The following is a 21,305-nucleotide window of genomic DNA, read 5'->3' as shown; positions in this document are numbered from 1 at the left end:
ACTCATACACAATCAGGCTGTACGTACCAAGCTGCCAACAATATTGTCTACACTAGGTTTGACGCTTGAAAGAAATTGAATTTTCAGAAGTCAACCTAGTAAGGCAGAAAATTCCACTCCCTAAGCTACATAAATTAAATTGAAATAAAGAAATAGTAAAAAAAACAACACACACACAGACACAGATTATATAATGCGCAGATACACAACACCTTATCTCCAAATTTTATTCAGCAATACTTGCAGCCACCAACTAAAGCTTGTTCTATAATTCGAAGGCAAAGACACACAAAAACATCAAACCACCTTCCTCTTCATCTGCTCCACTCTGACCTAACCTCTCTTTCCCCTACTCATAAATTCTCTATCACCCTTTTACTTAATTATTAGCTTCTGCACTATATTATGCACAAACAACTCATAAAGTCATCTTAAACCCTAATGGATGAACTGATTAAGTTGGCAGGAGGAACCACTGGAGACGACCAGCTACTGAAAGAACTCCTCGACGACAACGTTTCCTCATTATTCATGCTGCCCTATCAGGCGAGGGAGTTAAACTCCAGCCCTTGGACGGATTCCGGGCTTCTGTCAGCTGCTTATTCCGGTCCTACGGTTGATGATATCGAAAGTGCTTTATCGTATACAAACTATGGAGTCCATGACTTCCACCATGGAGCCAAACCAGAAGCCCACAGGTTTGGAATGTATATACTGATTATGTGGTTATTTCACTATTTTGATTAATTGTGTATATTGTAATATAAGGTGACTGACAACTATTGCACGTTCGTCGTTATGCGCAGTGTTTCAATGCTGGAAAGAGGTTATATAGGCAAGGCTAGTAATGAGAACAGTAAGTATACTCTGAGAATCAACAACTGTGGCAATGTAATGGCTGATGATGGCTACAAGTGGAGGAAATATGGCCAGAAGTCCATCAAGAATAGCCCAAATCCCAGGTGAAATGCTTGAGCTATCTCGGGTAAAATGCTTTTTTAGTCCTATAAAATAATGGCTTTTGGTGACTTTTTAAGATTAAAAAATACGTGATTATGAGTTTTATAGAACTAAAAGCGACATCTGTCATAATTATGTTATCAATACAAATTAATTCTTTAGTTATTTTATGGTACTAAAAAAACATTTTGTCAAACAATCTCCCCTACATTTCTAAAATTAAGTTGCAATTTTCTTGAGATACAGCTTCATTTGTAAGTGAAGAATATTTTACCTAACTCAACTGTAAGTTGCATTCTGAACAGTTCAATATTGTCTGGTGACATGCACACAAGAGAATGTTTCTAACATAAAGGGCTATTTTGAAATAATTCCAAGTCTAATATTATCTAACTTTTCACAAAAAAAAAAAAAAAAAAAAAAATGACTGCAGGAGCTACTATAGGTGCACAAATCCAAGATGCAGTGCGAAAAAGCAAGTGGAGCGGTCCATTGATGATCCTGATACTCTTATCATCACCTACGAAGGGCTGCACCTGCACTTCACTTACCCATTTTTCTTACACCAGCAGACAAATCCACCCATGAAGAAACAAAAAGGGCCTACATTAGAAGCAGCCCATGATGTTGGAGTCCAAACTGGAAATGGGCTTGAAAAAGTGGTTCCAAATCTGGGCTCCACCCCAGAATCCGACCCGTCTAAGGAGTTTGAACAAGACCTAATGGGGCAACAAGGCTTGCTTGAAGACGTTGTGCCATTGATGATTAGGAAGCCACTCGTGGTCGTTGATGCTATTGCTTCCAGCAGCTCTTCCAATTCATCATCGTCAACTTCTCATGAATCACATCCTTCTTCACCATCTTCGTCCAATTCATTTTCTTGGTCTCCCACCTACTCATACTTAGGCTTAATTTGAAATTATATGTGATAGAATGCTGTCCTAGGTAGTATTATTATATATGTCTTTTTTGCCAGATTGTTGTACTGGAATAAAAGACCAAATTCTTATCTATTGTATCATAATATTAGCGTGTTGTAGTAGTCAGGAATGCATCTCTCTGCTTTTATAAATAATAATTCTTATATCTATATTATATATTAAGGCGAGAAATTATTTTTCATGTGGATATATCCTTACTTATACAATTCTTTCTTTTACCTATAACTATCTCTTTACTTACCAATAAAAAAATCGTTCTCTTTAATTAATTAATATGTTTTACAAAATCTGATCAGTATATTCATTAAAATTAATTAATTCATTATTTAAATATTTTTTAATAATTAAGTTTAAGATAATAATAATATTAATTTACATAAATACCATTACAATTGGCAGTATTATAAGAATATTTATGAAGAAATGTTCCGAAATCTGGACTCCAGCCCATAAGCTGGCTTAAGCGATGTATCGTAGGCCCAATAACATGTCTGGGTTAAGTAGCAGAGCCCAATAAAAACTTGTATGCTGATCCAGTTTTATTTAGTGGGTTTAATGGACGAGTTGTGGATCATTCATTAACCACAAAACCCATCAACACGATTACTAAAATACCCCAACTAAACCACTTTTGCGTGAAAGAATCGTGAGGCTAAATACGTCAATTACATTTCCTTCCCTTCTCCTCTCTTGAGTTGAGACTGTCTACGTGAGGAACCATTTGAGATAATTGCGCGCAACAATTAGAGATATTTGCACCAACGACGTCGTAAATGTACTACTGCTGTATCTACGTGAGGAGTTTGTTTGCAGGTTTTCTGTTTTAAATTAGAGCTTTTCTCTTAGCTAGACGTTCGATTCGACCTTCATGTATTGATCAGCGAACTAGTCATGTTTTCTCGGATCGGAAGCTCTGTTTGTCGATCATCTCGTGCCTCATTGAATAAAGTATACTCTGAGCATTGTTTTCCATGTGAATATTCCAAAAATCCTTTTCGCGTAGACTTGACGGTTTAGAGGATTTTTCAGCTTGCTATTTGATTTTGTTGTTGGCAGGGTGCTGCTTCGGGCAGTTATGGTGTGCGGTCGGCGACTCTCACTGAATTTTCTTCGGGGAAGGCGTTCACGTCGTGTGAAAATGGCGAGTTAGGGTTTTTGAGGAGCTATTTGACTTGCATTGGAGCGGGAAAACAGGCTGCGAAGAGTCATGTGTTGAAGGAACTCAACTCGGTTTTCACAAACCCCAGGCTTCGGAGACTGTTTTGCAACCAAGCGCCGAAGAAAGGCAGTGAGAGAGATTATGCATTTTGATTTTAATCACATTATGTCTTGTATGGATAGTTCTGTTATTATATTTACGTAATGTGGCTTTGGAAGCATTTTGATCCTTGATTGTTGTACTATGGTGCTTGTAGGGTATGAAAACTATTATCCAAAGAACAAGACCAGAACTCCAAAAGGTAGCAATCAGAAGTCTGAAGCCAAAGGTACTGGACCTGGCGACATTTTGTAGTTAAGTGACATCAATACTTTGTTAGCCTTGTTTTGATGTTAGTTATTTTTTATGTTCTTTTTGGAAAAGAGAGATGGCTCTTAAGAGCTTCCTGACGAATTTTACTTTATCTTGTTGATTTAATTTCCCATGAGTATATGTATAGCATTGTTGAACTTCCACATAGGCATGTCTTATCAATTGCTTTTCCTTCCCCTGCTATTCAATGCTGAAATATTCCCTGGCCTTGTAATATAATCTACTTAAGATGCAGAGGACTCAGGCTCAGGTGAACAGTGGAATAATCCGGATATGGCAAAGCAACTTCAAAATTTTGTTACACCCTTGTTGTTGATTGGCTTTGTGCTTACATCAATGTTTATGCGTCCTCATGACCAGAAGCAGGTGAGATCCTGCTCGCTTACTTCCTATATTTTGGATTCATCATCTAACGTCGTTGCCAACATCTCACCGATCCCTGTTTCCGTCTTTCGCTTAAATCTTCTGCGATTTACTTAATATTTGAATATTATGAGAAGATCGGAATACCTTTGTGTTGAATTAGTTTTGATTACTTACTGATGCATATTTATTGTAGAAAGACCTAGGTGTGATGGCTTTATGAAAACCAGACCATGAAGCCTGTCTATAGCTCACTTGCAACATAAAAATATAAAACTGGTAGTGAGGGGAAGATACACTTGATATTGACTCCTATATTTTTTAATATGACTGGAACTGGAAATTTCTGTTAAATCAGGCTACTTTCTTGACCATGCTTGTGCTTGCAACTTGCATAATCAAGCTTGTATTGCTTGTTGCTTTGTTTCTTTTGTATTTATGTTGCTATTCTGATGGTAAGAAGGTATGGATCTGCTGGTTATGTTGTATGCTTTAATGACCCCATCATTTTATATTATGCATGTATCCATTTTGATGCATGGATTTCTCATTTCGGAATGATGCTTTACTGAATCTGTTTTATGTATTCTAGATAAGCTTCCAAGAATTCAAGAACAGGCTACTTGAACCTGGTCTTGTGGATCACATTGTAATTTCAAACAAATCAGTAGCAAAAGTATATGTAAGGAGTTCTTCACCTAATAACACTCAAACAAAAGCTGACACCAGGCCAAGTTCTGCTGGGAGCATCAATAATCAAAGAAACTTGAGCCGTTATAAATTCTATTTTAACATTGGAAGTATTGAAACATTCGAAGAGAAGCTGGAGGAAGCCCAGGAAACATTAGGAATTGACCCTCATGATTATGTTCCAGTCACTTATGTTTCTGAGATGAATTGGTTCCAAGAATTCTTGAAGTTCGGCCCAACATTATTGCTTTTGGGAACTATTATGTACATGGGACGGAGAAGTGGACTTGGTATAGGAGGTCCTGGTGGGAAAGGTGGCCGTGGAATTTTCAGCATTGGAAAAGCGCAGATCACGAAATTGGATAAGAACTCCAAGAATAAGGTCAGCTTAAATTAGTCTGTGCTAAATCAGTTTTTACTAGCCCCATTTATTTATAAACATTTTTGTTTTTCCAATTTAGTTAAACCAGCTTATCTTCATTTGTTATTAGGTTTACTTTAAAGATGTAGCTGGTTGTGATGAGGCAAAACAAGAAATCATGGAGTTTGTGCACTTTCTAAAGAATCCAAAAAAGTATGAGTTGTTGGGGGCAAAAATTCCAAAAGGTGCTCTTCTTGTTGGCCCTCCTGGGACAGGAAAGACACTTCTCGCTAAAGCAACTGCCGGAGAATCTGGTGTACCCTTTCTCTCCATATCCGGGTCAGATTTCATGGAAATGTTTGTTGGAGTTGGACCATCCAGGGTCCGCAACTTATTTCAAGAGGCAAGGCAATGTTCACCAAGTATTATATTCATCGATGAAATAGATGCAATAGGTAGAGCAAGAGGTCGTGGGGCATTTAGTGGAGGTCATGATGAGCGTGAAAGTACATTAAATCAGTTGCTTGTAGAAATGGATGGGTTTGGGACCACCTCTGGCGTTGTTGTGCTTGCTGGGACAAATCGGCCTGATATATTGGACAAAGCTTTGTTAAGGCCTGGACGGTTTGATCGTCAAATCACCATTGATAAGCCTGACATAAAAGGCCGTCATCAGATATTCAATATCTATCTGAAGAAGTTGAAACTTGATAAAGAGCCATCATATTATTCCCAGAGGCTTGCTGCTCTGACTCCTGGATTTGCTGGAGCTGACATTGCTAACGTCTGTAATGAAGCTGCTTTAGTTGCTGCAAGGACCGAGAGTACATTAATTACATTGAAACATTTTGAGGCAGCTATTGATCGTGTTATTGGGGGTCTTGAAAAGAAAAACAAGGTATTATTACCTATCTGCATATATTTTTCTCTTATTTCCTTGTCCAATTTTTTCTTGCCTCTTTATGTAATTTCTGCCAGTAGGAATCCTCTGTGTTTGTGAAGGTTTTTTGGCATTTGCATCTTTTATTATTCTCTTTCTCTCAGGTGAGCGGAATCTGCTTGCACATTTATCAGAATTGATGATGTCTGTTTTTCTTCAATTTTGGTGAATATCTATGGGGAAACTTCATTTGTTATGCTGAATGCAACTTCCTTACAGTGAAGTGAGAGTGGTAGTAGTATGTATTTAACTACAAGCACTATAAGCCGACAATACTGTTGGTGGTTTGTCTTCAGGCTTCAGTAATTTGGAACAATTGCTCTCATTTAGGTTGTTAGCAAGGTGGAGCGCCGAACTGTTGCTTATCATGAAGCTGGCCATGCTGTTGCTGGATGGTTTCTGGAACATGCTGAACCATTGCTTAAAGTTACAATTGTTCCTCGTGGTACTGCAGCCCTTGGTTTTGCCCAATATGTCCCAAGTGAAAATCTTTTGATGACCAAAGAGCAACTTTTTGACATGATATGTATGACCCTTGGTGGCCGGGCAGCAGAGCAGGTGAGATAAAGTCTTTCTTGTAGACTGTTGCGCTCGCATGCTAATTTAAGTGGAATTGTGTGTGTTGCTGTAAATCTGTTTGCCAGCTTCTAAATTATTGACTTTACACCCAACCAATGTATTCTCATCTTGCATAGATAGCTTCTCTAGTTCTTTGTTAAAGAAGTTCCGTTTTTAGGATCCACTGCTGCCACCCAGCCGCTCCTGCACTGTTGCTTCCAATAGGTTAAGGATCTTCAGTAGTTTATCTACGTCCGTCTTCAGCAAGAGTGGTTGGACTGGGAACAAGTTGAAAAGCCTTTGTTCGTAATCCATTTGACTATAAATAGTAGCTGTTATTTATTTTCATTTGTTCACTAAACATTTACTCAAATTCTTCTATACTGATACGAACTATGACTTGATCTATCCTTTTCATGGGGACTAGGATTTTACCTGTCTCGATCCTGTTGGAGCTATTGATTAAGGTTTAAGCCGAGCGATTTCCCATATCTTAGATGGAGTTAGGTATGGGTAGGAATTTGGCATGAGAAACCTAATACTTTCTTCTCACATTTGTCTTAGACTTCACATTGAACCAAACTGCATAAATTCTTTTTCTGTTTTTATTTTATGCTTTCTATTAATTTAATGGTAATGTGCTCTTGTGTGGAAAAATATTAAGCGCGCTCATTGGTGTAGACCTTGGGTAACAATTGAAACAGCATGCTTTAGTCGGTCATCTTGGTTTTATCTAAAACCTGTTGTTTTATCATGGCCCTGAGCTTGTTACTGTTCCTATCTAAGGATGAGCCAAACTATGATGTCATTTTGGTGCAGGTTTTGCTTGGGAAGATCTCGACAGGAGCCCAAAATGATCTAGAGAAGGTCACCAAGTTGACCTATGACCAAGTTGCTGTATATGGTTTCAGTGAAAAAGTAGGTCTTCTTTCCTTCCCTCAGAGGGAACAGGGCTTTGAGATGAGCAAGCCCTACAGCAGCAAGACTGCTGCAATCATAGACAATGAAGTAAGAGAATGGACTGGGAAAGCATACACCCGCACAGTTCAACTGATAGAGGAACATAAAGAGCATGTTGCTCAGATTGCTGAATTGTTGCTAGAGAAGGAGGTCTTGCATCAGGAAGACTTGGTTCGCGTTCTAGGTGAGCGTCCTTTTAAGAGTAGTGAGCCGACAAATTATGATAGGTTCAAACAAGGATTTGTGGAAAATAAAGAAGAGACTACAAGTATTCCTAAAGGTAACAACTCAGAGGATGATAGGTCATCATCATTGGAGCCACATGTTGTTCCAACATAATCAATGGCCAGTAAGTTATTTGTATATGAGTACATTACCAATTTGCTGTGTTTGAACCATAAAAGAAAATGTAAAGATCATGTATTCCTGCTGGTAATAACAGAAGAGGTGGTGAGTTAGCCACAATCTCCAAATCCAATTTGTGGAAACCTGGCATCCTGGTTATTCTTGTTGCAATTGCAAATACCTCACATCACAGTTTAGCTGATCTCAACACTGAATCCAAGTATAATCTACTCACAAAATAAATTTGTTTAGAATGTCTAGTAAGAACCCCACCATACTTGATCTGCTTTGATACTTTTCCCTCGCGTTTGGGCTATGAGCAGGCTTTGGCGATTATATGCAATACTGATTTGCATTTATCTCTTGGATTTTTGCTTTGTTAGGTTCTCAGTCCACTTTCCAATCTTGAAATTGTCTACTAATTCAATAAAGAATAAGAAATAAATATCAAGAGGAAAAAAAGAAAAAAAAAATTAATTCAACCATCTGCAAGAACATGAAAGAATGACAAATTTATCCTCAGAGGTGCAAGGTGCAGGTTTTGCCACGATGGATTATTTGCGGGCCTTTCTGATGTGGCACTGTCTGTATGCCCAGTCATCCCTTGTGCAAATTAGTGGTCTGTGCTTTAAGACCTGGGTGGATAAGGTTTTGAGCTTTTACATTGTCAATAGACTATTAAAGTCGAAATTTTCAGGCATTTTCTGTACTGTAACATCTTTAGATAAAGACATCTTTCTTTAAAGGGACTCTGTTTTATATAATCTGCAGATGTAAAAGCACATGATCGCCACATAAAATTAATACCTGGAACCCCAATTGTTAAATTTGTGGTGGCAATCCCACGAAATCTGGATTTTTTATGTGCTTCACTAATGTCTTTGAGTTCATGGGTTGGATCTGAGGTGTGAGACAATTATTTTAACACATCATCTCGAAAGAAACAGGCCTGCAACTCTGTTTGTATGTATGAAGAAATCGGGATGATCTTTTTCCCTCCATCCTCCATCTTATATTGTTATAACTAATCGTAATTTTTGATATATTGGTCGACTTTCGAGTAGTTTTTAGGCAAATTCAAATGGATTAAGAATTCATTTTTGCTAACTTGTCCATAGTGTTGGATTTACTTATTTATCATATTTTAAATCAATAATTCATCAAGTTATATTTTATAATTCGCTTCTAAATTCTGGCATGTGAAATGATTGTTAATCTACCTTCCAAGATTGTAATGTAAAAATGGAATTTTCTATGGTATATGATGAATAATATGATTGAAACTTGAAAAAAGATGGAAAGCGCTTAGCTCCAACCATGATTAATGGATGAGGATGATGTTGGAATCACATTAACCTAACAAACTACATACATGAATATGATGTGCTTATGACAACCAAGCATGATGATCTCCACTTGGCTTTTGGAAACATGGACAAGAAACGGAAAAGAAAACAGCAATTTCTGCCCTGGATGGGACACGATTAAGTTTTAGCTCATTGTTTGTTTTGTGTGTGTGGTGGGACTATGTTCACCGGATTATTATTATTACTGGCTGGTAATAGGTGGAAGTAGGATTCTGAGAATCCTAATGAACCAGCCATTTTTGGCGTTTGAGCACTCAAAAAGAATCCTATGAAAAGAGAACATATATGGCTTCCAAGTTGGAAAGCAAGGTGGCACACAAACTTATCTACATTCTACCAACCCAACTCATCTCTCTTTATTTCCCTTACCCTTTTTTATGGTTTATCATGTTGTAAGATTTTACTTGATTCGGGTTGATAACACATTAACATTGTATTTGTATTGATGTCTTATCGAATCATGTTATTTAACTTTTATATTTTAAATTATTCGAATCATACATATTTTATCGATTCAAATTCATATAAAAATATACGAATCCTTGATCTCTTTAAACATTTTGCCCTAATAATGATAGCCTTTGGATAACAATGCCCTCTTGGGCCACGTCAATAATTATCACATGTTGCTATCAAAACATTAACATTGGTAGTCTCTATGGTGGCAAGAAATTGTAAATCTTAAACATGCCAAATCTGCAAAAGTGAAGGGCACTACCTATGTAAAGCTATAGCATAAAATAAGGAAAACTAGCATGGACAGGCTGTACATTTTCTCCAACATCAGAAAAGACCTGCAAAGAATAACCCCTTTTTCCACAGCCCACCAACAAAGAGAATCCAGTTGATTACTTCATCCCAGGTTTAGATACATGTAGGCTGTAGCCTCTCTATCATCATAGCATCAAAGCAACAACCTCAACACTTGGTCGGTAACGTTCCTGCGTGTGACATGTGGAATAATGGATAAGCTAATACATATAAACAAGGAATTTGTGTTTGAGTTTGCAAAGCAATTAGGGGTCTTTGCCAGCAATTATTGTATGTTAAATGACATCATCTCTAAATTATTATGTTCAAATGAAAAGATTTATATATATATATTTATATGTTTCCACTGTGAAGTGTATTATTTGTCATAAGCTTCCAAAATTGGATCTCGCACTTACATATAATTGCAACTCATACACACACTATACATGTATTAATGATAAGATCCCAAACCCGCAAGAATTATGCTCCTCCTCCATTGGTGCCAGCATTATGCCCTCCTTATGCCTCATCTATTATAAAAAAATACTTGAGTCTTTTCATATCTTAACCACAAATGCTAAATATCTTATCAGATGGCTTCTAAACTCGAACAACATCAAATTATATATGAAAAACTATTGATCTGAAAGCTCATTCTATTGTACATAGATCCATTTTAAGATCATTGTGATGGCTTCTCTATTCATTCCATGTAGACAATATTCATTATTTTTATTCTTTGATATGTCAAAAAGTCTATAATTTTATGACTTTCCAAAAAATAATATTAGGTGTAAATAAATTTAGGTACATCTCATCTCTCCAAATTAAAATTTTGCAGCCCTTATTAAGAACGTCGATGCTCACAACTCAGTACTCTGTTGCATATGTATTGTCTGTTTTAATTTTTTATGAATATAATATTTTTATTTTTGGAGTTGATTAAGTCATTTAAACTACTCGTCTTCAATCGATGTAAGACTTGAGCTATTGCATCCAACTAAATGATGAGGATGGTATGATTAATGGGTAAATAGATGAAACAATTTTTGGGATGTCCAACGTTGATGTAGCTTTCACGTACAACAGCCTCACCTACCGGAAGAAGGACTTAAATAATTAGAAATTAGCATCCATTACATTAGGAAGTAATTAAAACATTTGTGTCACAATCGGGGCCAGCCAGCCAGCCAGCCAGGGGATGCAAATAATTGACATGTTATATAAGATTTGCATTGAAAGAGTCAGAAAAATATTGTGTTTTTTTCCTCTAAACGTGCCATCTTTCCGCCAATGAAGCCTGATTTTGTTGGCGAGGTTGAGTCCCATGATCTTGGATGTCGTGGGTTTGATCCTTGCATTATGCGTCAGATGTTGTCTCTACTGCATAATAAATGTCAGTTCTACTGTAATAGTGAGTGTTGTTTAGATTTATTTATTCGATATTATTGATTAGAGTATGATTGTTATAATGATTTTTGTTAGATATTGATATTCGACAAAAATAATTATAATTTATTTATTTTAATTAATAATAATTTATCGCCCTTACTTAAAACAAAAAAACGGTACCCATCTTTCCTTAAATAGTTATATAAATTACAATGGTAATGAAGACTAAACAAGAGTCTTCTCTTTTCCTTTTAAAGAGTTTTTGGGCTACTCTTTTTGTACTTTGTCCAATTATAATACAGCCTATGGATCCAATTATTGGTCCTCCATCCATCATTATTATATATGATAATAATTATTGAGTGATACGTGACAAGATTGGTCGTTTTCAGTGTGACCGATAGTAATTATCATTGGTTTAAGATATTAATTAAATTGCAAGGTTTGGTGCTCCTAAATTGCTTGTGTTTACACACACAACCACCCCAGGAGGGAAACAATATCTATACTTCATCCACAAAAATACTAAAATCCATTTCATCACACTAATTATTTCGTGGATGAAGAATAGACGAGTCGTCCATCTATACAATTCTTTTTTTTTTTTTTTAGGTGTACCGTTTATACTTCTGAAATTCTCGTATTTGAATACGTCCAAGTATAAATAGTTACATCATTCATTATGTTATATATGTGGAACATTTTATTGAAGAAATTAATATGTAAGTAGAGCACTAAACTTGTGCTAATTGCATATATAGTCTTAATTTTACCATTTAAATAAAGGGTTGTTGGCATAATTCAAGTTAATTTGAGTTAAGAAAATTGCTTTCATCACATACATCCACCACAAAAAAGATAATCTTTCTATCTAATAAATGGAAATATTTATTTTAGTTGTACGTTCTACCTATAATTTGGCATAGGCCCAGATAACTAATCATCCAAAATGATCAATAATTACCAACGATGTCTTAGTTTAGTGGTTAAAGTTAAGACTGGGTTTTCATTAACAAGTTTAAGGTCATTGGTTCGAGTTCACTGTATTGATGTATTAGTTGAATTGAAGTATTGTTCGACGTATCGAGATGAGCTATTATAATTTATTTATCGTTATTAGTAAAAATAAAGAAGAAAATAATCAAGAATTATTTGATGTTCTTTTGGTAGAAAATTGAAATTTTAGTATGATTCAAGTGCGTATATTCTCATTAAAACTTTAAATGCATGTAATTTTGACGAAAATGAATCATCAAATTATATATATATTTATGCAAGTGATGATCTTCTTGAGCAGAAGCTAATTACCTCTCAAGTTTGTACCATGAAGCCCCCGTCCGTTGGAAGTTCCACCGTCTTCCATTACTATTATTTTTTTTTTTTTTGTAATTATTCCTTTGATTAAATAAAATTATGTTTCCATAATTTTGGGGTTTCTTATATATGTTATTGTTTGAAGTCTGATGTGGAATTCTTCAAAATTTGATCAGAGTTACATGGGGTTCATCTTCTTGGCAAGTTGATGGAAATTATTCGGAAGCGTTGGGATTCAATGCATTTAAAGGTGTTTGTTGTGAAGAGAGATTTGGTGAAGTAAGAAAGGTACATAACATGATCACCTAATCCTTGTAACTTCACAGCTGGAAAGTAGCTTCAATCTCAGATGGATTTGCTTATTTTAAGACATGTGATACTTCACACCTACTTTTGCCCAACCTAATTTACCTTAACATCTGCCATTCCACAGATCTACAAATCAATATTGTTTCATTTAATTCGTTTCTACAACAAAGTTTTGATTAGGGCATATCAGTTTTGATTAGGGCATATCTCGTAATTAAACACCAATCACGTTGAAGATAATTAATCAAGAATGGTTCGGAAAAATTCTTGAATATTCGTGCTTAACAACTTGTTGGGATCAATAGTTCAATGCATTGAATCAAGAAATTTTAGATTCTAAATGGCATCATCATATATGACCGCAGCGCTGTTTTGTACCATGTTAGATGCTGTTCAAGTTTTGGACATTATAAGGTACATTAGTACCATAAATTCTGATATTTGTCTTTTAGAGTAGTACCAAAAACAAATGAAAATAATGCATTGCCAGAAGAAGTCTCCAGATATTTCATCATGTAAAATCAAAACCATGTTTCTCGTCCAGTACTTTCTTTTTCTTAAAAAAATGGGGTCATTTCAAATTTACTTTTGTCCTAATTAAAAAAAAACCTTTGTTTTCTTGTACTTATTGAGTTTCTGAGAAAAAAATTGTAGCATAGAAAATTGAATTTCGAGAGAATTTGAGAATTGTGGGAAGTGTGGCCACTCCTGGGCACATAGTAAGCGCATATTCTAGGGCCTGATTCATAAGTTGAATATAAAATGTGTTGAAGCACTTTATTGTGCTTATTTTCTAATTGGATGTGCACCGTTTTTATATTAATTATTTTACTTGGGTACTACTTCATAAAATTTTTAGTTTATTGCATCACATTTGCTGACGCATTGTTTCATTTTATAATATATATTATTCACATTCACATACACACCAACCCATGCCCGGAAGACTATTATGCATGGAATGGAAATTAATTAGAGTAGTGTTGTACTGAACTATATATACTCATTATTTCTAAATAATAATCAGAGTAAATTATAAAGAGCTCTTAAGAATTATCCTAATCATATATCTCTTTTACTATTTGAAAAATTGTGAGGATCTGAATTACCTAGAAAGTAGTTATAAATGTTTGTGTTTTATGGTTATTGTTAGATTCAATGAATTCTCACTTGTAATGAAAATTCAAACCCCATCGGAATAGATTTATGGGCAGGGGTTTCATCACATTCAGACAAAGGCCATTCATCTCATTTTAATTGTGGATAAGAAATACCTGAAATTTTGAGGATCATACATACGTACGTACATACATCATCACTTTACCCATCCATTTATCACAACCCCAGATTTTTAGAAATGAGAGTTTAAAAAAGAAAAGGAAATGAGAGTTTTAAATCGAATATCCCTTTGACTAGACACCAATTATCCGAGGATAAACTGGACATTTAACTCCCTATTTTCTTGATGCTCTCAATTATTTTTCCAAAGTTTTTTAATATTGAAAACATAGGTGGCCGTGGCTCGCACGAAGATGTAGGGGCAAGATTGGAAATTCAGGAGCAATAGAGTTCCACTGATTAATTTCCAAAATATAAAATCATTTCATATATGATGATTAAAAAATACAGTATTCAATTTGGTGTCTTTAAATAATAATTTGAAAAAAGAAAGGAGAATTGCAAAGAGTGAAGGGGTGGGGGGGTTTGTGTATTTAAGGCAGCATAGGCGGATGTTTTGCTTCCCCCTCTCCTTTCATTTCTGTGTCTTGTAAGAAAGGGTTGATACTTTGAAACTCTGCTCCCATTTTACACAATTTCCTGCTCGCTTCCTTCATCCTCATTTCTATTCTGGTAATTTCATTTTCTCCGCCTTCTTCCCATTTTCATCATTTCCATGCACATATATATATGTAGGTTACACAATGCACACATGAACATAAATCCCTGTGACAACAAATTCAGAAGCCCTGATAAATAACGGGTTCATATTGCACCGATTATTTGTGGTTAATATGAGGGATTTAAGACGATCAATTCTAAAGGCTAATGTGAAACTCTGACCTCGAGTTTGTCATATGAATTATTTTTCTTGGTATTTGTCGAAGATTTTCGGATTGTTTTTTTGTTTTTAATATTGTTTATGTTCAAGGAAGTGATTGTTTCTTGAATTCTGGTCCCTTCATCTTGACCATGATGCCATCTTGAATGTTTGATAAAAAAGAGTTTCTTTCTTGATTTCAAGCTGGATTTATGTTGTGAAATGATTGTGCTGGTTTTGTTTTTACCTAACCTCCTCCTTAGTTTGTTGCTGAAATATTGTTTCTTCTGGGAAGTTCATTGTCATCATGTCAAGATTTTTAAGATTGTGAATGGATGAAAAACCTTCTACTTTTAGACCACTTCTCTTGGATTGGCATAAGGTTGCAGGTTGCCCACATATAATTTGGACAAAAACCTCATGAATTAGTGGTCTGAATTATTACAGCTGTCCATTCATGTAGTTGCTTGTTCTGACGATGTTTTCCGTGGCCCAATAAGTGGTGTTTCAACAGTACCCTCCTTATTTCCCATCCATGAGAACCGTACCTGTATATTGAGAATACAACTGAACTTTCATGTTATTATTGCTGGCTTACATTTTCCTTGCATGCAATGCTCACGTATTTTAATTTTCTACACAAGTTTCTCTAGACCAAGAATGGAATTTGAGGAACGGTACGGGCAGGTTCAGAGGCCAAAATATGACTGCCTTCTATTCGGTAAGGTTTCTACCTTAAAACAAGTCTTTCTTCCCAAGTCATGTTGGAGACGAATCTGATCAAGTTAATTTACTCATTTTTAGATCTTGATGATACCCTTTACCCGCTAAGTTCTGGACTTGCAGCAGCAGTGCTTAAGAACATCCAAGGTAAACGTTGTCGCCTCTCCTATTGTTGTTAAATTTTTACTTGAGTATCTGACATATTATGCATACTCATATTTTTGTTCAGATTATATGATTGAAAAATTGGGTATAGAAGAGAGCAAAATCCCTGACTTGTGTAATCTACTGTACAAAAACTATGGCACCACAATGGCTGGTCTTAGGGTAAGCTCTTCTGCTCCCTTTAAATTGTAAAGTTGACCTCTTTGTTTTTTCCCTGTAAGACAATTGGTCACGAGATGTTTCCTTTGCAGGCAATTGGCTATGATTTTGACTATGATGAGTATCATAGGTATGTTGAAAAGCGTCGGTTGCATTTTACTTTATTTGGTTTAAATATGTTATATAATATGGTTAATTTTACTAAGACATGAGTTGCCATCCTGCAGTTTTGTACACGGGAGATTACCTTATGAAAATTTAAAACCAGACCCTGTTTTGAAAAGCCTTTTGTCAAGCTTGCCCATACGCAAAGTCGTAAGTCTAATTAATAAGTGTTTGCGGTACTCCTATGGTAATTTCTGCGTCCATCTACAGAGACTTGATTCTTTTGTATTCATTGCACAACAGATCTTCACAAATGCTGACAAGGTGCATGCTATCGAAGCTCTGAGTAGACTTGGTCTGGAAGACTGTTTTGAAGGGATCATCTGCTTTGAGACTCTTAACCCTACTCACAAGAGCACTGCTTCTGATGATGAGGATGATATCGAGTTTCTGGGATCCAAACAATCCCCTAATGCTGAAAATGGAACGCCTGAAATTTTTGACATTATTGGATATTTTTCTCAGCCCGATGCAGGATCATCTGGTCTGCCAAAGACTCCAATTGTCTGCAAACCATCAGTATCTGCCATCGACAGGGCTCTTAAAATTGCCAACATCGATCCGCATAGAACAGTAGGTTCATCCTCCATTCGCTCCTCAAACATTATGATACCTCATAATTACTTCAATTCACTCACGTGTGCAATTATTTTGATCTTGTCTCTCCAGCTATTCTTTGAGGATAGCGTCCGAAACATTCAGTCTGGAAAACTCTTAGGACTCAATACGGTACTGGTAAGTTCTTGAAAAGCTGCTTCGTTAACAATTGTGCAACGTGTCTTCAAACAACGGAATCATACTGAAGATTTTCACACTAAATTCTTGATGCAGGTTGGTAAATCTCAGAGAGTGAAAGGAGCAGATTATGCCTTAGAAAGCATTCACAACCTCCGCGAAGCAATACCGCAACTCTGGGAAGCTGATAAACTTGCTGAAGTTAACTACTCAGCAGTTGCAGTGGAGACTTCTGTAACGGCTTAGCTTAGGTTTCATCTTACTATCCTCTTACTGGAGAAACCATGTTTTATCCTCTTCTTGTATCCCATCTGTTATTACATAATGTAAATATTCTGTTGCTATCAATCAAATAATATAAAATCCTTCTGGTAATTATATGGGGTTTTGCTCTGTGAACAAGAAGCGGGCACGGTGCATCCGCCTGCATCTCTAGTCGCAATCAATCGCCAATCTAAGTGCATTACGAAATCGGCATGTCAATTAAGACATGATTGGATTCAATAATTTGATGCTGGATTAATTAATACTGTACGTTTAGCAGCCCGCATTTGTTTTGCCACTGGGGGTGTGCTGAGACTGATGTAATTGACATGTAAAATAAACAAACTAGTATGCTTGAAGTCAAAGTAATGTTGTCATAGAACGGTAACTTTGACCATTCACATTCTCGTCCCTTTACTATTTTCATGAATGTTTTAATCCTGTCTTGTTTGCCAAATTACGGTACGAATTCCCTGTACTATAATCTTTTTAATGTCATTGTCAAATAAAAAAATTACTCATGACAAACACGATTTATACTTCTTTTTTTTTTTTTCTATTTATTTCGTTTGATCAGCGTCACCAATTGAGTCCATATGCGATGCAAGTGTTGGGAATAATTTTATTTTTGTTGCGGGCACAAATTATTAAAAAAGAATTATAAGTTAAATAGTAGTGAAAATTAGGTATATTTGAAAATAAAAATTGAAATATAAAAAAAGATTAAAATTGAAGTATTTGAAAAATACAGCTCCATAATGCCAACAAGCTGCAATTTAAAATAAAAACTACAAAATTAAAGTATTTTTTAAAATTTATTTTCAGTCATAAGTTGACGAGTGTATAATGGATCAAACCCTGAATGGGCTTGTAGTGCAGATCGCATATGGATGCTTCGTGGGCTGGGCTCAAGAAGACAGGAAATGGGCCTAATGCCGGAAAACGAAATGAAATAATTCACGTTTCCCCCAATAAACACTGCTTGTTGTTTTAATTTTATTTTTAGGTTTGGAGGCCCACAAGCATGACAGAACGAGATAAGGTGACAGGTAAAAAGGATAAGAAATCAGAGTCCAAACCTCATGATATGCCAACATGTGCACTGTAACTATGTAACGGTCCGTTAACTTTGCTATCATAGTAGCTAACAAGATTTTCGCAGTTATCGCGAATTCATTTTCCGTCGACCGCCGGATTGGCAGAAATTCGTCCCAGTAAAGTGTGGCTGCCATGACACGTGTCCCCTTCACGGCGTCATGTTCAGCTTCTACCCATAAACATTGTTTAGTCAACAGATTAAATATTGGTACTACTATACTTCCGGAATTTTCCACTTCTTTAGCGTTCCCATTTTTCCCTCTCAAGAAAGGTAGAAGCTTTAGGCGAATTTCTGTGGTCGCGATGTCTGATTTGAGCAAAAGCACTGTTCTTGTTACTGGTGCTGGTGGTAGGACTGGTAACAATTCTTTCTTGGACCCTTTCTTTCCTTCTTAAATTCCTTGTGTTATGCTAATGTGCGTTTTTGTAGTTTCTGGGTTTTGATTCTTGAGTATGGTGTCTGATAACTTTTGCAGTTTAAATGTTTGCTGGTGTTTGGATGAGTGATCTGCAATTGAAATGAAGTGGGTTGATCTTTTTACTGGGTTTTGGCAATTCATGTCCCAGTATTCATATGGTGGTATATATGAGCTTTTGACGTGGGGATTTTGCGCTTTTTAGGAAATGTTTGGGACTGTGAATAGCAACAAGTTCTACCGAAGATGAATTACTGATTAATGGAAGTAGATAAACTTAATCGTGCAGCAGGAAGAAAATTGAAAGGGGGAGGATCATAATCTTGTTCCTTGTTTCTATCTTACTGGGCGCATCTTAATGTTTCATCCCTTGCAACTCGTCCAGCTTTTTTCTTTACCTCAGTTCTAGTTAATCCATGTTTGCTACAAGCCCTGCTTATAAAGTTATTTGATGTATAAATGTGAATAATCTCCCATTCAACGTTAAAAGGACTCTAAGCTAATGTAAAATCTCAGTCTACCTCAGACGTTTTCTTGTTTCAGTAAGATGCTTTAAAGAATATTGTTCAGATTGTGTTGATGACCATTGTACACTTTCAATTTAGATTATCTTTTTGCTGTTCAGACATAATGTATTTGCTCTCCCTCTTCTGTGAAGTTGCTGTATTTGACTTATCTCTTGAGACTTAGTCGTAGTTTCAGTTCTGCTGCTGGATCATGCTAGTAACTTGATGTCAATTATGAGTTACATGTTTGATAAATTCTCCTGATGTTATGATGCATTTTTTTTATCATTGGAGGCCAAATTGTTTACAAGAAACTGAAGGAGAGGTCGGACCAGTATATTGCCAGAGGTTTGGTAAGAACTCAGGAGAGCAAGGAAAAAATTGGTGGGGAAAATGATGTTTACATCGGGGATATACGGAACGTTGAAAACATTACTCCAGCAATTCAAGGTATCGATGCCCTTATAATACTTACAAGTGCTGTGCCAAAGATGAAACCAGGGTTTGACCCAACTAAAGGTGGAAGACCTGAATTCTATTTTGAAGATGGAGCATTTCCTGAACAGGTTCTTATCCTGCTAGTAGACCATTTGTGTTAAAAGGCGATTATGTTTAACCTTCCTGATTATATACTTCTATTCATTTCTAGGTTGACTGGATTGGTCAAAAGAACCAAATAGACGTTGGTGAGGACCTACACTGAAGTTACAGGTTCCAGTTGCTTCTTATTGTTATTCTGAAAGTTTTTTTTAACACATTTGAACAGCCAAAGCTGCTGGAGTGAAGCAAATTGTGTTGGTTGGATCAATGGGAGGAACAAATCCCAATCACCCCTTAAATAGCTTGGGAAATGGAAATATCTTGGTATGTATAAAGTTTGCTTCGTGACAGAAGTTTTACCTTCACCTCCTTTTATATGCTATGTTTTGCTATATCAGAAGGTTGAAGTTGTACCCCTGCATCATTTGTTCCTAAACAACTGTTATACCATGCATTGTCCTACTAGTTGTGAAATCCTGATGGGTACTTCTTAAAGGAGAATAGTTAAATGTACTGTCTAATTTAAAAATCAGACCGTCACTTCAAGACCAAATTATTTTGATATCTCAAAATATTGATTTGTAACTACCCTAAATCCTCTTTTGTTTGCAGATTTGGAAAAGAAAGGCCGAACAATACTTGGCTGACTCAGGGATCCCCTACACCATAATTAGGTATGTGCATATTTTTTGCTTCTACTCCAAGAAAATATTGCAAGCAGTTGCAATACCACTTCCGCAGTAGAATTGTGTGTAGAACCTATGAATCATGATAATCATTAGAATCGAGATTTGACTTTGAACTACTATTGTATGACCGGCATCTTTTGCTCATCCGCTTTTCACCATTAGGAATGAAGATTCTAAGTTAAATGGAATAGGAAGGAAATGCTATAGTCATATCCGAAACATTGGAGGCTTTTCTAACTTATCTTATTGGTATGAGCTCCAAGTGTGAGGTTGTTTATACTGTAAATACCAACAAATACATGATGAAACTGTAGTGAATTTTACTAGGATGTGCATGAGTCATAGCTTAAACAGATCTTAGTAAGGGAGGTCATGAACTCATAGTTATTTGCTTCTTCTTGGCTGTTGCTCCTCATCACTTTTACTATGGTACAGGGCTGGTGGCTTGCAAGATAAAGAAGGTGGTGTAAGAGAGCTACTTGTAGGAAAGGATGATGAACTTCTTCAGACAGAAACACGCACAATCGCAAGGGCTGATGTTGCAGAAGTCTGCATTCAGGTGATCACTGAAAATAGTCCCTTTTCATCTCACTTTGAGCTGCACCATACCTTTGTTCTCTAAAGCATCTCTTAATAACACAAACATTCCTACAGGCACTAAACTTTGAGGAGGCAAAATTTAAAGCATTTGATCTCGCCTCAAAGCCTGAAGGAACTGGCACACCGACCAAAGATTTCAAGGCTCTGTTTTCCCAAATCACTACCCGCTTCTGATTAATACGCCGCCACGATATCTAGTGCTGCATGTAATGACTACTGTGGAAAAAGATTCTTATCTTTTTTCCCGCATGGCTTGAGTGAACATCGATGCATTATTAATATCAGGCATTTTCTGATGTAGAGACCATTCTTCCAATATTATGTAAAATTGTAACATTTGACAGCAATAAAATGCCTGAAAGATTTATATACTTTCTGTTGAATTTCCACAGTGATCGTAGTTTATATAGACAGCAAATCTTC

The 21,305-nt window shown here is 36.1% G+C and overlaps 4 protein-coding genes across 9 annotated transcripts; all 4 read left to right on the top strand.

Moving 5' to 3' along the window:
* Nucleotides 1-239: 239 nt before the first annotated feature.
* On the top strand, nucleotides 240-2,044 carry WRKY49 (WRKY DNA-binding protein 49). Its single transcript, XM_011096575.3, has 3 exons — nucleotides 240-698; nucleotides 807-962; nucleotides 1,394-2,044. Exons 1-3 carry the CDS (start codon nucleotides 442-444, stop codon nucleotides 1,875-1,877), a joined length of 897 nt encoding a protein of 298 aa, XP_011094877.1. The 5' UTR covers nucleotides 240-441; the 3' UTR covers nucleotides 1,878-2,044.
* A 572-nt stretch (nucleotides 2,045-2,616) lies between these two features.
* Nucleotides 2,617-7,792, top strand: LOC105174460 (ATP-dependent zinc metalloprotease FTSH 8, mitochondrial). 5 transcript variants are annotated; one of them, XM_020697873.2, is made up of 8 exons: nucleotides 2,617-2,849; nucleotides 2,958-3,186; nucleotides 3,317-3,388; nucleotides 3,668-3,798; nucleotides 4,388-4,867; nucleotides 4,977-5,744; nucleotides 6,117-6,344; nucleotides 7,164-7,792. In XM_020697873.2, exons 1-8 carry the CDS (start codon nucleotides 2,793-2,795, stop codon nucleotides 7,641-7,643), a joined length of 2,445 nt encoding a protein of 814 aa, XP_020553532.1. In that variant the 5' UTR covers nucleotides 2,617-2,792; the 3' UTR covers nucleotides 7,644-7,792. The 5 variants fall into 5 exon arrangements, with proteins under 5 accessions (XP_020553532.1, XP_020553531.1, XP_011094876.1 ...); XM_020697872.2 differs by having other exon boundaries at nucleotides 3,662-3,798; XM_011096574.3 differs by having other exon boundaries at nucleotides 2,958-3,189.
* Nucleotides 7,793-14,464: 6,672 nt separating this feature from the next.
* LOC105174459 (Haloacid dehalogenase-like hydrolase (HAD) superfamily protein) lies at nucleotides 14,465-17,144 on the top strand. Of its 2 annotated transcripts, XM_011096572.3 has the most exons (9): nucleotides 14,468-14,635; nucleotides 15,467-15,543; nucleotides 15,627-15,692; nucleotides 15,775-15,872; nucleotides 15,962-15,999; nucleotides 16,097-16,184; nucleotides 16,278-16,607; nucleotides 16,704-16,769; nucleotides 16,866-17,144. In XM_011096572.3, the coding sequence occupies exons 2-9, from the start codon at nucleotides 15,483-15,485 to the stop codon at nucleotides 17,013-17,015; spliced, it is 897 nt and encodes a 298-aa protein (XP_011094874.1). In that variant the 5' UTR covers nucleotides 14,468-14,635; nucleotides 15,467-15,482; the 3' UTR covers nucleotides 17,016-17,144. The 2 variants fall into 2 exon arrangements, with proteins under 2 accessions (XP_088731290.1, XP_011094874.1); XM_088875164.1 differs by having other exon boundaries at nucleotides 14,465-14,635; nucleotides 16,278-16,769.
* Nucleotides 17,145-18,137: 993 nt separating this feature from the next.
* Nucleotides 18,138-21,253, top strand: LOC105174458 (NAD(P)-binding Rossmann-fold superfamily protein). Its single transcript, XM_011096569.3, has 7 exons — nucleotides 18,138-18,489; nucleotides 19,348-19,619; nucleotides 19,703-19,739; nucleotides 19,820-19,917; nucleotides 20,206-20,267; nucleotides 20,718-20,841; nucleotides 20,937-21,253. The coding sequence occupies exons 1-7, from the start codon at nucleotides 18,264-18,266 to the stop codon at nucleotides 21,054-21,056; spliced, it is 939 nt and encodes a 312-aa protein (XP_011094871.1). The 5' UTR covers nucleotides 18,138-18,263; the 3' UTR covers nucleotides 21,057-21,253.
* The last annotated feature ends 52 nt before the right edge of the window (nucleotides 21,254-21,305 follow it).

The sequence above is a fragment of the Sesamum indicum genome, linkage group LG11, assembly GCF_026168435.1.
Source record: "Sesamum indicum cultivar Baizhima isolate 11 linkage group LG11, ASM2616843v1, whole genome shotgun sequence".
NCBI lineage: Eukaryota > Viridiplantae > Streptophyta > Magnoliopsida > Lamiales > Pedaliaceae > Sesamum > Sesamum indicum.
This window is presented reverse-complemented; position numbering and strand designations above follow the sequence as displayed.